The sequence below is a fragment of the Haemorhous mexicanus genome, unplaced genomic scaffold (assembly GCF_027477595.1).
Source record: "Haemorhous mexicanus isolate bHaeMex1 unplaced genomic scaffold, bHaeMex1.pri scaffold_208_ctg1, whole genome shotgun sequence".
Classification (NCBI taxonomy): Eukaryota; Metazoa; Chordata; class Aves; order Passeriformes; family Fringillidae; genus Haemorhous; species Haemorhous mexicanus.
The window spans coordinates 9,346-22,681 of record NW_026776035.1 but is presented as its reverse complement, the minus strand read 5'-3'; the positions used below and the strand labels follow the sequence as shown (position 1 = coordinate 22,681).

The window sequence follows — 13,336 nt, the reverse complement described above, 5'->3', positions numbered from 1 at the left end:
GGGGGAGGGGGAGAAAATTTGGAAAAAATACCCAAAAAAAAGGAAAAAAAAGAGAAAAAAAATTTGGGGATTTTTGGGGGGTTTGGGGTGGGGGAAAAAATCTGAAAAAAACAAAAAAAAAAAGAAAAAAAGGGGGGAAAAGGAAAAAAAAGAATTTGGGAATTTTGGGGGGTTTGGGGAGGGAAAAAAACCAAAAATAAAACAAAAGAAAAAATAAAGAAAGAAAAAGGAGAAAAAAACCCTCAAAATTTGGGGAATTTTGGGGTGTTTGGGGAGGGAAAAATAAATTTTAAAAAAAGGAAAAATAAACCCAAAATTTGGGGAATTTTGGGGGGAAAAAAACCTCAAATTTTTGGAATTTTTGGGTTTTTTTTGGGGAAAAAATAAATTTAAAAAAAAGGAAAAAAGCCTCAAAATTTGGGGAATTTTGGGGTTTTTGGGGAGGGAAAAATAAATTTAAAAAAAAAGGAAAAAAACCCAAAATTTTGGGAATTTTTGGGGTTTTTGGGGGAAAAAAAACTCTCAAAATTTTGGGAATTTTTGGGTTTTTGGGGGGAAAATAAATTTTAAAAAAAGAGGAAAACAACCCCAAAATTTTGGGTATTTTTGGGTTTTCTGTGGGAAAAAAAAAACCAAAATTTTGGGGATTTTTGGGGTTTTTGGGGAAAAAAAAAACCCTCAAAATTTGGGGAATTTGGGGGTGTTTGAGGAGGGAAAAATAAATTTTTTAAAAAAAGGGGAAAAAACCAAAATTTGGGGAATTTTAGGGGAAAAAATCTTCAAAATTTGGGGAATTTTTGGGGTTTTTGGGGAAAAAAAACCTCAAAATTTTGGGAATTTTTGGGGTGTTTGGGGAGGAAAAATAAATTTTAAAAAAAAGGAAAAAAGCCCCAAAATTTTGGGAATTTTTGGGGAAAGAAAACTTCAAAATTTTGGGAATTTTTGGGTTTTCTGTGGGGAAAAAAAAAAACCAACAAAATTTGGGGAATTTTTGGGGTTTTTGGGGGAAAAAAAAACCTCAAAATTTGGGGAATTTTGGGGGTGTTTGGGGAGGGAAAAAAAAATTTAAAAAAAAAGGAAAAAAAAAACCAAAATTCCCAAAATTTTGGGGTGGTTGAGGTGGGGGGAAAAAAAAAAGGAAAAAAAAAAAGAAAAAAACCCCAAAATTTGGGGAATTTGGGGAAAAAAAAACCGTCAAAATTTGGGGAATTTTTTGGGGGAAAAAAAAACCTCAAAATTTTGGGAATTTTTGGGGTTTTTTGGGGGAAAAATAAATTTTAAAAAAAGGAAAAAAAACCTCAAAATTTGGGGGAAAAAAAAACTTCAAAATTTTGGGATTTTTTGGGGTTTTTGGGGGAAAAAACCCTCAAAATTTGGGGAATTTTTTGGGGAAAAAAACCCCCAAATTTGGGGAATTTTGGGTCGGTTTGGGTGGGGGAGGGGCGCGGGCCGAAGTGTCGCAATTGTCACCGTCAGAGGCGACAGAGCGGCGCCACTGCTGCCACCCCCCCCTTGGGGACAGGGACAGGGACAGGGACAGGGGACAGTGCCACCACCTTAAGGACAGTGCCACCACCCCCTTGGGGACAGTGCCACCACCCTGGGGGACAGTGCCACCCCCCCTTGGGGACAGGGACAGGGACAGGGACAGTGCCACCCCCCCTTGGGGACAGGGACAGGGGACAGTGCCACCACCTTAAGGACAGTGCCACCACCCCCCTTGTCATTGTCACCCCCCCTTGGGGACAGCCACAGGGACAGGGACAGTGCCACCACCCCTTGGGGACAGTGCCACCCCCTCCTTGTCATTGTCACCCCCCTTGGGGACAGGGGACAGGGAACAGTGCCACCCCCCAGTGTCATTGTCACCCCCCCTTGGGGACAGTGCCACCCCCCCTTGGAGACAGGGGACAGGGGACAGTGCCACCCCCCCCTTGTCATTGTCACCCCCTCCCTGGGGACAGTGCCACCCCCCCCCGCTGTCCCCACTGCTGTCCCCTGTCCCTCTGTCCCTGTCCGTCTGTCCCTGTCCCCATCCGTGTCCCCAAATGTGTCCCTCTGTCCCTGTCCCTGTGTCTCTCTGTCCCCTCCCTGTCTCCATCACCATCAGTGCCACCATCAGTGTCACATCCCTGTCACCATCGCTGTCACAGCGGTGTCACATCAATGTCACCATCAGTGTCACCACCGGTGCCACACCGCTGTCCCCGCCGCTGCCACCATCGGTGTCACATCAGTGTCACATCAGTGCCACCACCGGTGCCACCATCCCTGCCACATCAATGTCACCATCCCTGTCACATGAATGCCACCATCGGTGCCACCATCGCTGTCACATCGGTGCCACCATCAGTGTCACATCCCTGTCACCATCGCTGTCACGTCGGTGTCACATCAATGTCACCATCATTGTCACCATCGGTGCCACCATCAGTGCCACCACCGGTGCCACACCGCTGTCCCCACCGCTGCCACCATCGGTGTCACATCAGTGCCACCATTGGTGCCACCATCAGTGCCACCATCCCTGTCACATCCCTGTCACGTCGGTGCCACCATCAGTGTCGCCTCAGTGCCACCACCGCTGTCCCCTGACTGTCCCCGCCGCTGCCACCATCAGTGCCACCATCAGTGTCACATCAGTGCCATCATCAGTGCCACCTCAGTGCCACCACCGCTGTCCCCTCGCTGTCCCCTCGCTGTCCCCAGCAGTGCCACCACCGCTGTCCCCTCGCTGTCCCCGCCGGCGCCACCCCAAGGCCACCTCGCGGCGCCACCGCCGCTGTCGCTGTCCCCCGGTGCCACCGCCCCCGAGGCCACCGCCGCGTCCCCGATGTCCCCAAGGCCACCGTGTCCCCCCCAGTGTCCCCGATGTCCCCAAGGCCACCGTGTCCCCCCCAGTGTCCCCTCCCGGTGTCCCTGATGTCCCCGGTGTCCCCTCGTTGTCACCCTGTCCCCCTTCCCGATGTCCCCTCGTTGTCCCCGATGTCCCCAAGGCCAACGCGTCCCCCCCCCCCCGCCATGTCCCCGCTGTCCCCTCCCGATGTCACCGTCAGAGGCGACAGAGCGGCGCCACTGCCACCCCCACCCCCCCCGGGGACATTGTCACCCCCCTGGGGACACTGCCACCCCCCTGGGGACACTGCCACCCCCCTGGGGACACTGTCACCGCCCCTGGGGACATTGCCACCCTCCTGGGGACATTGTCACCCCCCTGGGGACACTGCCACCCCCCTGGGGACACTGTCACCCTCCCGGGGACATTGTCACCCCCCCTGGGGACACTGCCACCCCTCTGGGGACATTGTCACCCCTCTGGGGACACTGTCACCCCCCCTGGGGACATTGTCACCCCCCTGGGGACACTGCCACCCCCTTGGGGACACTGTCAACCCCCTGGGGACACTGTCACCCCCTTGGGGACACTGTCACCCCCCTGGGGACACTGCCACCCCCCTAGGGACACTGTCACCCCCCCGAGGACATTGTCACCCCCTTGGGGACACTGCCACCCCCTTGGGGACATTGTCACCCCCCTGGGGACATTGTCACCCCTCTGGGGACATTGTCACCCCCCCGGGGACACTGTCACCCCTCTGGGGACACTGCCACCCCCTTGGGGACACTGCCACCCCCTTGGGGACATTGTCACCCCCCCGGGGACACTGCCACACCCCTGGGGACACTGCCACCCCCCTGGGGACACTGCCACCCCCCTGGGGACATTGTCACCCCCTTGGGGACACTGCCACACCCCTGGGGACACTGCCACCCCCCTGGGGACACTGCCACCCCCCTGGGGACATTGCCACCCCCCTGGGGACACTGCCACCCCCCTGGGGACATTGCCACCCCCCTGGGGACACTGTCACCCCCACGGGGACACTGCCACCCCCCAGGGGACACTGTCACCCCCCTTGGGGACACTGCCACCCCCCTTGGGGACACTGTCACCCCCCTGGGGACATTGTCACCCCTCTGGGGACACTGTCACCCCCATGGGGACATTGCCACCCCCCTGGGGACATTGTCACCCCTCTGGGGACATTGTCACCCCCTTGGGGACACTGCCACCCCTCTGGGGACACTGCCACCCCCCCCGGGGACACTGTCACCCCCCTGGGGACACTGTCACCCCCCTGGGGACACTGTCACCCCTCTGGGGACATTGTCACCCCCTTGGGGACACTGCCACCCCTCTGGGGACACTGCCACCCCCCCGGGGACATTGTCACCCCCCTGGGGACACTGCCACCCCCTTGGGGACACTGTCACCCCCCTGGGGACACTGCCACCCCCTGGGGACACTGTCACCCCCCTGGGGACATTGTCACCCCCCTAGGGACACTGTCACCCCCCTGGGGACACTGTCACCCCCCTGGGGACATTGTCACCCCCCTAGGGACACTGTCACCCCCTGGGGACACTGCCACCCCTCTGGGGACACTGCCACCCCCCCGGGGACATTGTCACCCCCCTTGGGGACACTGTCACTCCCTTGGGGACACTGCCACCCCCCCTGGGGACACTGCCACCCCCTTGGGGACACTGCCACCCCCCTGGGGACACTGCCACCCCCCCTGGGGACACTGCCACCCCTCTGGGGACATTGTCACCCCCCCGGGGACACTGCCACCCCTCTGGGGACATTGTCACCCCCCCGGGGACATTGCCACCCCCTTGGGGACATTGTCACCCCCCCGGGGACACTGCCACCCCCCTGGGGACATTGTCACCCCCTTGGGGACATTGTCACCCCCCTGGGGACACTGCCACCCCCCTGGGGACACTGCCACCCCCCTGGGGACATTGTCACCCCCCTTGGGGACACTGCCACCCCCCTGGGGACATTGTCACCCCTCTGGGGACATTGTCACCCCCCTGGGGACACTGTCACACCCCTGGGGACACTGCCACCCCCCTGGGGACATTGTCACCCCCCGGGGACACTGCCACCCCTCTGGGGACATTGTCACCCCCCTGGGGACACTGCCACCCCCTTGGGGACACTGTCACCCCCCTGGGGACACTGCCACCCCCCTGGGGACACTGCCACCCCCTTAGGGACATTGTCACCCCCCTGGGGACACTGCCACCCCTCTGGGGACATTGTCACCCCCCTGGGGACATTGCCACCCCTCTGGGGACACTGCCACCCCCCCTTGGGGACATTGTCACCCCTCTGGGGACACTGCCACCCCCCCGGGGACATTGTCACCCCCCTGGGGACATTGTCACCCCCCTGGGGACATTGTCACCCCCCCGGGGACATTGCCACCCCCTTAGGGACATTGTCACCCCTCTGGGGACACTGCCACCCCCCTGGGGACATTGTCACCCCTCTGGGGACACTGCCACCCCCTTGGGGACATTGTCACCCCTCTGGGGACACTGCCACCCCCCCTGGGGACACTGCCACCCCCCTGGGGACACTGCCACCCCCTTGGGGACATTGTCACCCCCCCGGGGACACTGCCACCCCTCTGGGGACATTGTCACCCCCCCGGGGACACTGCCACCCCCCTGGGGACATTGTCACCCCCCTGGGGACACTGCCACCCCCTTGGGGACATTGTCACCCCCCTGGGGACACTGCCACCCCCCTGGGGACACTGCCACCCCCCTGGGGACATTGTCACCCCCCTGGGGACACTGTCACCCCCCTTGGGGACATTGCCACCCCCCCGGGGACACTGCCACCCCCCTGGGGACATTGTCACCCCCCTGGGGACACTGCCACCCCCTTGGGGACACTGCCACCCCCCTTTGGGGACACTGCCACACCCCTGGGGACATTGTCACCCCCCTGGGGACACAGCCACCCCCCCAGGGCTGTCCCCGTGTCCCCCCCGGTGTCACCTCCCCCCCCCCCCCCAGCGATGTCCCCTCCCTGTCCCCGATGTCCCCTCGATGTCCCCCCTGCCCCCCCCCAGTGTCCCCAATGTCCCCAATGTCCCCAAATCCCTTCAATGTCCCCGATGTCCCCAACGTCCCCAGGGTGTCCCCAATGTCCCCAAAGTGTCCCCAAATGTCCCCAATGTCCCCAATCCCATTTTCCCCCAATTTCTCCCATTTTTTCCCAATGTCCCCAACCCTCCCAATGTCCCCAATGTCCCCTGGGTGTCCCCCCAATGTCCCCAACCCCCCAATGTCCCCTCAGTGTCCCCTCAATGTCCCCAATCCCATTTTTCCCCAATTTCTCCCATTTTTTCCCGATGTCCCCAATGTCCCCAATGTCCCAAAAGTGTCCCCAGGGTGTCCCCAATGTCCCCAACCTCCCCAATGTCCCCTCAATGTCCCAAAGGTGTCCCCAAAAGTGTCCCCAATGTCCCCAATCCCATTTTTTCCCAATTTCTCCCATTTTTCCCAATGTCCCCAATGTCCCCAGGGTGTCCCAAAAGTGTCCCCAGGGTGTCCCCAATGTCCCCAACCTCCCCAATGTCCCCTCAATGTCCCCAGGGTGTCCCCAGTGTCCTCAATGTCCCCAATCCCATTTTTCCCCAATTTCTCCCATTTTTTCCCAATGTCCCCAATGTCCCCAGGGTGTCCCCCCAATGTCCCCAACCCCCCCCAGTGTCCCCAACCCCCCAATGTCCCCTCAGTGTCCCCTCAATGTCCCCAATGTCCCCAACCCCCCCCCCAATGTCCCCAATGTCCCCAGTCCCATTTTTCCCTTTTTCCTCCCATTTGTCCCCCAGGTGTCCCCCAGGTGTCCCCAACCCCCCCAATGTCCCCAATGTCCCCCTGTCCATTCTGTCCCCCTGTCCCCCCCGGGGTGTCCCCAATGTCCCCCCCCGTCCCCAATGTCCTCCTGTCCCCCAGGTGTCCCCAGGTGTCCCCAATGTCCCCAATCCCATTTTTTCCCAATTTCTCCCATTTTTCCCAATGTCCCCAACCCCCCCAATGTCCCCTAGGTGTCCCCAGGTGTCCCCAGGTGTCCCCAGGTGTCCCCCAGGTGTCCCCAACCCCCCCAATGTCCCCCAGGTGTCCCCAGGTGTCCCCAGTGTCCCTGTGCTGGACTGGGGTGACCTCAGGAGGGCACACCTGGGCACACCTGGGGACACCTGGGCACACCTGGGGACACCTGGGCACACCTGGACACCCTGGGGGACACCTGGGGACACCTGAACCCCCCTGCACACATCTGGGGGACACCTGGACGCACCTGGGGACACCTGGGACACACCCGAGCCCCCCTGGACACACCTGGGGACACCTGAGAGACACCTGGACACACCTGGGGGGCACCTGGGGGACCCTCAAACACCTGGGGACATCTGAACCCCCCTGCACACACCTGGGGACACCTGGGGACACCTGAGAGACACCTGGACACACCTGGTGACATCTGAGGACACCTGGACACCCCTGGGGACACCTGGGGGAAACCTGGGGACACCTGGACACACCTGAACCCCCCTGGACGCACCTGGTGTCACCTGGGTCACACCTGAGCCCCCCTGGACACACCTGGTGTCACCTGGGGACACCTGAACCCCCCTGGACACACCTGGGGACACCTGAGTGACACCGGGACACACCTGGGGACACCTGGGTCACACCTGGGGGACACCTGGGGACACCTGAGCCCCCCTGGACACACCTGGGGACACCTGAGTGACCCCCCTGCACACACCTGGAGACACCTGGGGGACACCTGGGGGACCCTCAAACACCTGGGGACACCTGAACCCCCCTGCACACACCTGGGGACACCTGGGAACACCTGAGAGACACCTGGACACACCTGGGGGACACCTGGGGACACCTGAGCCCCCCTGGACACACCTGGAGACACCTGGGCACACCTGGGGACACCTGAACCCCCCTGCACACACCTGGTGACATCTGAGGACACCTGGACACACCTGGGGACACCTGGGGGAAACCTGGGGACACCTGGGGGCACCTGAACCCCCCTGGACACACCAGGTGTCACCTGGGGACACCTGGGACACACCTGGACACACCTGGGGACACCTGGGGGAAACCTGGACACACCTGAGGACACCTGGGGACACCTGAACTCCCCTGGACACACCTGGGGGACACCTGGACACACCTGGGGACACCTGGGGACACCTGAGTCACACCTGAGCCCCCCTGGACACACCTGGGGGACACCTGGACACACCTGGGGGACCCCCAAACACCTGGGGACACCCGAGCCCCCCTGGACACACCTGGGGACACCTGGGGACACCTGGGTCACACCTGAACCCCCCTGGACACACCTGGACACACCTGGGGACACCTGAGTGACCCCCCTGGACACACCTGGTGACACCTGGGGACACCTGGGGGACCCTCAAACACCTGGGGGACACCTGAACCCTCCTGGACACACCTGGGGACACCTGGGGACACCTGAACCCCCCTGGACACACCTGGGGGACACCTGGGGACACCCGAGCCCCCCTGGACACACCTGAGAGACACCTGGACACACCTGGGGGACACCTGGGGGAAACCTGGAGACACCTGAGGACACCTGGGGACACCTGAACCCCCCTGGACACACCTGGTGACACCTGAAAGACACCTGGGGGACACCTGGGGACACCTGGGGGACACCTGGACACACCTGAACCCCCCTGGACACACCTGGACACACCTGGTGTCACCTGGGTCACACCCGAGCCCCCCCAGCCCCACCCGCCCCACCCCCCCCCCCCCCAAATTTGGCTTTTTCCCACCCAAAGCGGGAAATGGGCGTGGCCTGGGGGCGTGACCAATGACGGAGGCGTGGCCAGGTGGGCGTGGCCAGGTGTGTGGGCGTGGCCTGGGGGGATTAAAGGTGCGGAGGGGCCGCTCCCCCCCCCCACGGACGCGATGAGGCCGCTGCAGGTGCTGCCCCTCCCCCACCTGGCGCTGCTGCTGCTGCTGCTGCTGCTGAGCCCCGCGGGGGGCGGGGCCGCGCACCTGGCACACCTGGGACAGGTGAGGCACAGCTGGATTTGGGGGGGGACACACCTGGGGCAGGTGAGACAGGTGAGACAGGTGAGACACAGCTGGGCACAGCTGGAGTGTGGAGGGACACACCTGAGACAGGTGAGACACAGCTGGATTTGGGGGGGGGGCACACCTGGGGCAGGTGAGGCACAGCTGGATTTGGGGGGGACACATCTGGGACAGGTGAGGCACAGCTGGGGTGGGGGGGGGGACACATCTGGGACAGGTGAGACAGGTGAGACACAGCTGGGCACAGCTGGGGTGGGGGGACACACCTGGGACAGGTGAGACACAGCTGGATTTGGGGGGGACACACCTGGGGCAGGTGAGGCACAGCTGGGGTGGGGGGGGGACACACCTGGGACAGGTGAGGCACAGCTGGGCACAGCTGGATTGGGGGGGGACACACCTGGGACAGGTGAGGCACAGCTGGGCACAGCTGGATTGGGGGGGGGACACACCTGGGACAGGTGAGGCACAGCTGGATTTGGGGGGGACACACCTGGGACAGGTGAGGCACAGCTGGATTGGGGGGGACACACCTGGGGCAGGTGAGGCACAGCTGGGAACAGCTGGGGTGGGGGGGACACACCTGGGACAGGTGAGACAGGTGAGACAGGTGAGGCACAGCTGGATTGGGGGGGGGCACACACCTGGGACAGGTGAGGCACAGCTGGGCACAGCTGGATTTGAGGGGAACACACCTGGGACAGGTGAGGCACAGCTGGATTGGGGGGGGACACACCTGGGACAGGTGAGGCACAGCTGGGGTGGGAGGGACACAGCTGGGACAGGTGAGGCACAGCTGGATTCGGGGGGGGGTCACAGCTGGACTGGGGGGGGCTTCACACCTGGGACAGGTGTGTTCTGAGGTGTCCCAGGTGAGTTTGGGCTCCCCCAGGTGAGTTTGGGGCTCCCAGGTGAGTTTGGGGTTCCCCAGGTGAGTTTGGGGTTCCCCAGGTGAGTTTGGGCTCCCCCAGGTGAGTTTGGGGCTCCCCCAGGTGAGTTTGGGCTCTCCCAGGTGAGTTTGGGGTTCCCCAGGTGAGTTTGGGGCTCCCCCAGGTGAGTTTGGGCTCCCCAGGTGAGTTTGGGGTTCCCCCAGGTGAGTTTGGGGCTCCCCCAGGTGAGTTTGGGGTTCCCCAGGTGAGTTTGGGTTCCCCAGGTGAGTTTGGGGTTCCCCCAGGTGAGTTTGGGGTTCCCCAGGTGAGTTTGGGCTCCCCCAGGTGAGTTTGGGGTTCCCAGGTGAGTTTGGGGCTCCCCCAGGTGAGTTTGGGCTCCCCAGGTGAGTTTGGGGTTCCCCCAGGTGAGTTTGGGGTTCCCAGGTGAGTTTGGGGTTCCCCAGGTGATTTTGGGGTTCCCCAGGTGAGTTTGGGGTTCCCCAGGTGAGTTTGGGCTCTCCCAGGTGAGTTTGGGGTCCCCCAGGTGATTTTGGGGCTCCCCCAGGTGATTTTGGGGCTCCCAGGTGAGTTTGGGGTTCCCAGGTGAGTTTGGGGTCCCCCAGGTGAGTTTGGGGTTCCCCAGGTGATTTTGGGGCTCCCAGGTGCGCTCCCACCCTCACCTGTCCCCTCCCCCCAGCCCCAGGTAGCCCCGGAGTCGCCGCTGGAGCCGAGAGCGCCGGCCCCGATGGGGGATGGGCAGGTGAGTCACACCTGGGGGACCTCACCTGCAATTTGGGGGGGTGGGAGGTGTCCAGGTGAGCCTCACCTGGAATTTGGGGTCCCCAGGTGAGCCCGCACCTGGAATTTGGGGTCCCCAGGTGAGCCACACCTGGAATTTGGGGTTCCCAGGTGAGCCACACCTGGAACTTGGGGTCCTCAGGTAACCTCACCTGGAACTTGGGGTTCCCAGGTGAGCCCACACCTGGAATTTGGGGTCCCCAGGTGAGCCACACCTGGAACTTGGGGTCTCCAGGTGTGCCACATCTGGAATTTGGGGTTCCACACCTGGAACTTGGGGGGGTCCAGGTGTGCCTCACCTGGAGTTCGGGGGTTCCCCAGGTGAGCCCACACCTGGAATTTGGGGACCCCAGGTGAGCCACACCTGGAATTTGGGGTCCCCAGGTGAGCCACACCTGGAACTTGGGGTCCCCAGGTGAGCCCACACCTGGAATTTGGGGTTCCACACCTGGAATTCGGGGGTTCCCCAGGTGTGCCACACCTGGAATTTGGGGTTCCTCACCTGGAATTTGGGGTCCCCAGGTGAGTCACACCTGGAATTTGGGGTCCCCAGGTGAGCCCACACCTGGAATTTGGGGTTCCACACCTGGAATTCGGGGGTTCCCCAGGTGTGCCACACCTGGAATTTGGGGTTCCTCACCTGGAATTTGGGGTCCCCAGGTGAGTCACACCTGGAATTTGGGGTCCCCAGGTGAGCCCACCTGGAATTTGGGGTCCCCAGGTGTGCCACACCTGGAATTTGGGGTCCCCAGGTGAGCCCACACCTGGAATTTGGGGTCCCCAGGTGAGCCACACCTGGAATTTGGGGTTCCTCACCTGGAATTTGGGGTCCCCAGGTGAGCCCACACCTGGAATTTGGGGTCCCCAGGTGAGCCCACACCTGGAACTTGGGGTTCCACACCTGGAACTTGGGGGGGTCCAGGTGAGCCACACCTGGAATTTGGGGTCCCCAGGTGAGCCACACCTGGAATTTGGGGTCCCCAGGTGAGCCCACACCTGGAATTTGGGGTCCCCAGGTGAGCCACACCTGGAATTTGGGGTTCCTCACCTGGAATTTGGGGTCCCCAGGTGAGTCACACCTGGAATTTGGGGTCCCCAGGTGAGCCCACCTGGAATTTGGGGTCCCCAGGTGTGCCACACCTGGAATTTGGGGTCCCCAGGTGAGCCCACACCTGGAATTTGGGGTCCCCAGGTGAGCCACACCTGGAATTTGGGGTTCCTCACCTGGAATTTGGGGTCCCCAGGTGAGCCCACACCTGGAATTTGGGGTCCCCAGGTGAGCCCACACCTGGAACTTGGGGTTCCACACCTGGCCCTGGGGGGGGTCCAGGTGAGCCTCACCTGGAATTTGGGGTCCCCAGGTGAGCCACACCTGGAATTTGGGGTCCCCAGGTGAGCCACACCTGGAATTTGGGGTTCCACACCTGGAATTTGGGGTCCCCAGGTGAGCCCACACCTGGAATTTGGGGTCCCCAGGTGACCCCACCTGGAATTTGGGGTCCCCAGGTGAGCCCACACCTGGAATTTGGGGTCCCCAGGTGAGCCCACACCTGGAACTTGGGGTTCCACACCTGGAATTTGGGGTCTCCAGGTGAGCCACACCTGGAATTTGGGGTCCCCAGGTGAGCCCCACCTGGAATTTGGGGTCCTCAGGTGAGCCCACACCTGGAATTCGGGGGTTCCCCAGGTGAGCCACACCTGGAATTTGGGGTCCCCAGGTAACCCCACCTGGAATTTGGGTTCCCCAGGTGTGCCACACCTGGAATTTGGGGTCCCCAGGTGAGCCCACACCTGGAATTTGGGGTTCCCAGGTGAGCCCACACCTGGAACTTGGGGTCCCCAGGTGAGCCACACCTGAAATTTGGGGTTCCACACCTGGAATTTGGGGTTCCCAGGTGTGCCCTCACCTGGAACTTGGGGTCCCACACCTGGAATTTGGGGTCCCCAGGTGAGCCCACACCTGGAATTTGGGGTTCCACACCTGGAATTTGGGGTTCCACACCTGGAATTTGGGGTCCCCAGGTGAGCCACACCTGGAGTTCGGGGGTCCCCCAGGTGAGCCACACCTGGGGGGCCCCGGCTGAGGCCCCTCCCCCTCACCTGCAGCGCACCTGGCGCGGCCGCCGGCACAGCCCCCACTTCCCGCTCTGCTCCTTCTGCTGCGCCTGCTGCAACAACCCCGGCTGCGGCTTCTGCTGCCGCACCTGAGCGCACCTGGGCGCACCTGGGCACGGCTGAGATACACCTGAGAGACACCTGAGAGACACCTGAGAGACACCTGGGCACAGCTGGGATACACCTGAGATACACCTGGGCTCACCTGGGCGCACCTGGACACACCTGGGCACAGCTGAGATACACCTGAGATACACCTGAGATACACCTGGGCGCACCTGGGCACACCTGGGCACACCTGGGCTCACCTGAGAGTCACCTGGGCGCACCTGGGCACACCTGGACACACCTGGGCACACCTGAGATACACCTGAGATACACCTGGGCACAGCTGGCACACCTGAGATACACCTGAGATACACCTGAGAGACACCTGAGATACACCTGAGATACACCTGGGCACACCTGAGATACACCTGAGAGACACCTGGGCACACCTGGGCACACCTGGGCACAGCTGGGCTCACCTGAGATACACCTGAGATACATCTGAGATACACCTGGGCTCACCTGGGCTCACCTGGGCGCACCTG

At 61.5% G+C, this 13,336-nt stretch overlaps 1 protein-coding gene across 1 annotated transcript; it reads left to right on the top strand.

Moving 5' to 3' along the window:
- The first annotated feature begins 8,832 nt into the window (after positions 1–8,832).
- Positions 8,833–12,892, top strand: HAMP (hepcidin antimicrobial peptide). Its single transcript, XM_059837667.1, has 3 exons — positions 8,833–8,940; positions 10,528–10,590; positions 12,735–12,892. Exons 1-3 carry the CDS (start codon positions 8,833–8,835, stop codon positions 12,834–12,836), a joined length of 273 nt encoding a protein of 90 aa, XP_059693650.1. The 3' UTR covers positions 12,837–12,892.
- The last annotated feature ends 444 nt before the right edge of the window (positions 12,893–13,336 follow it).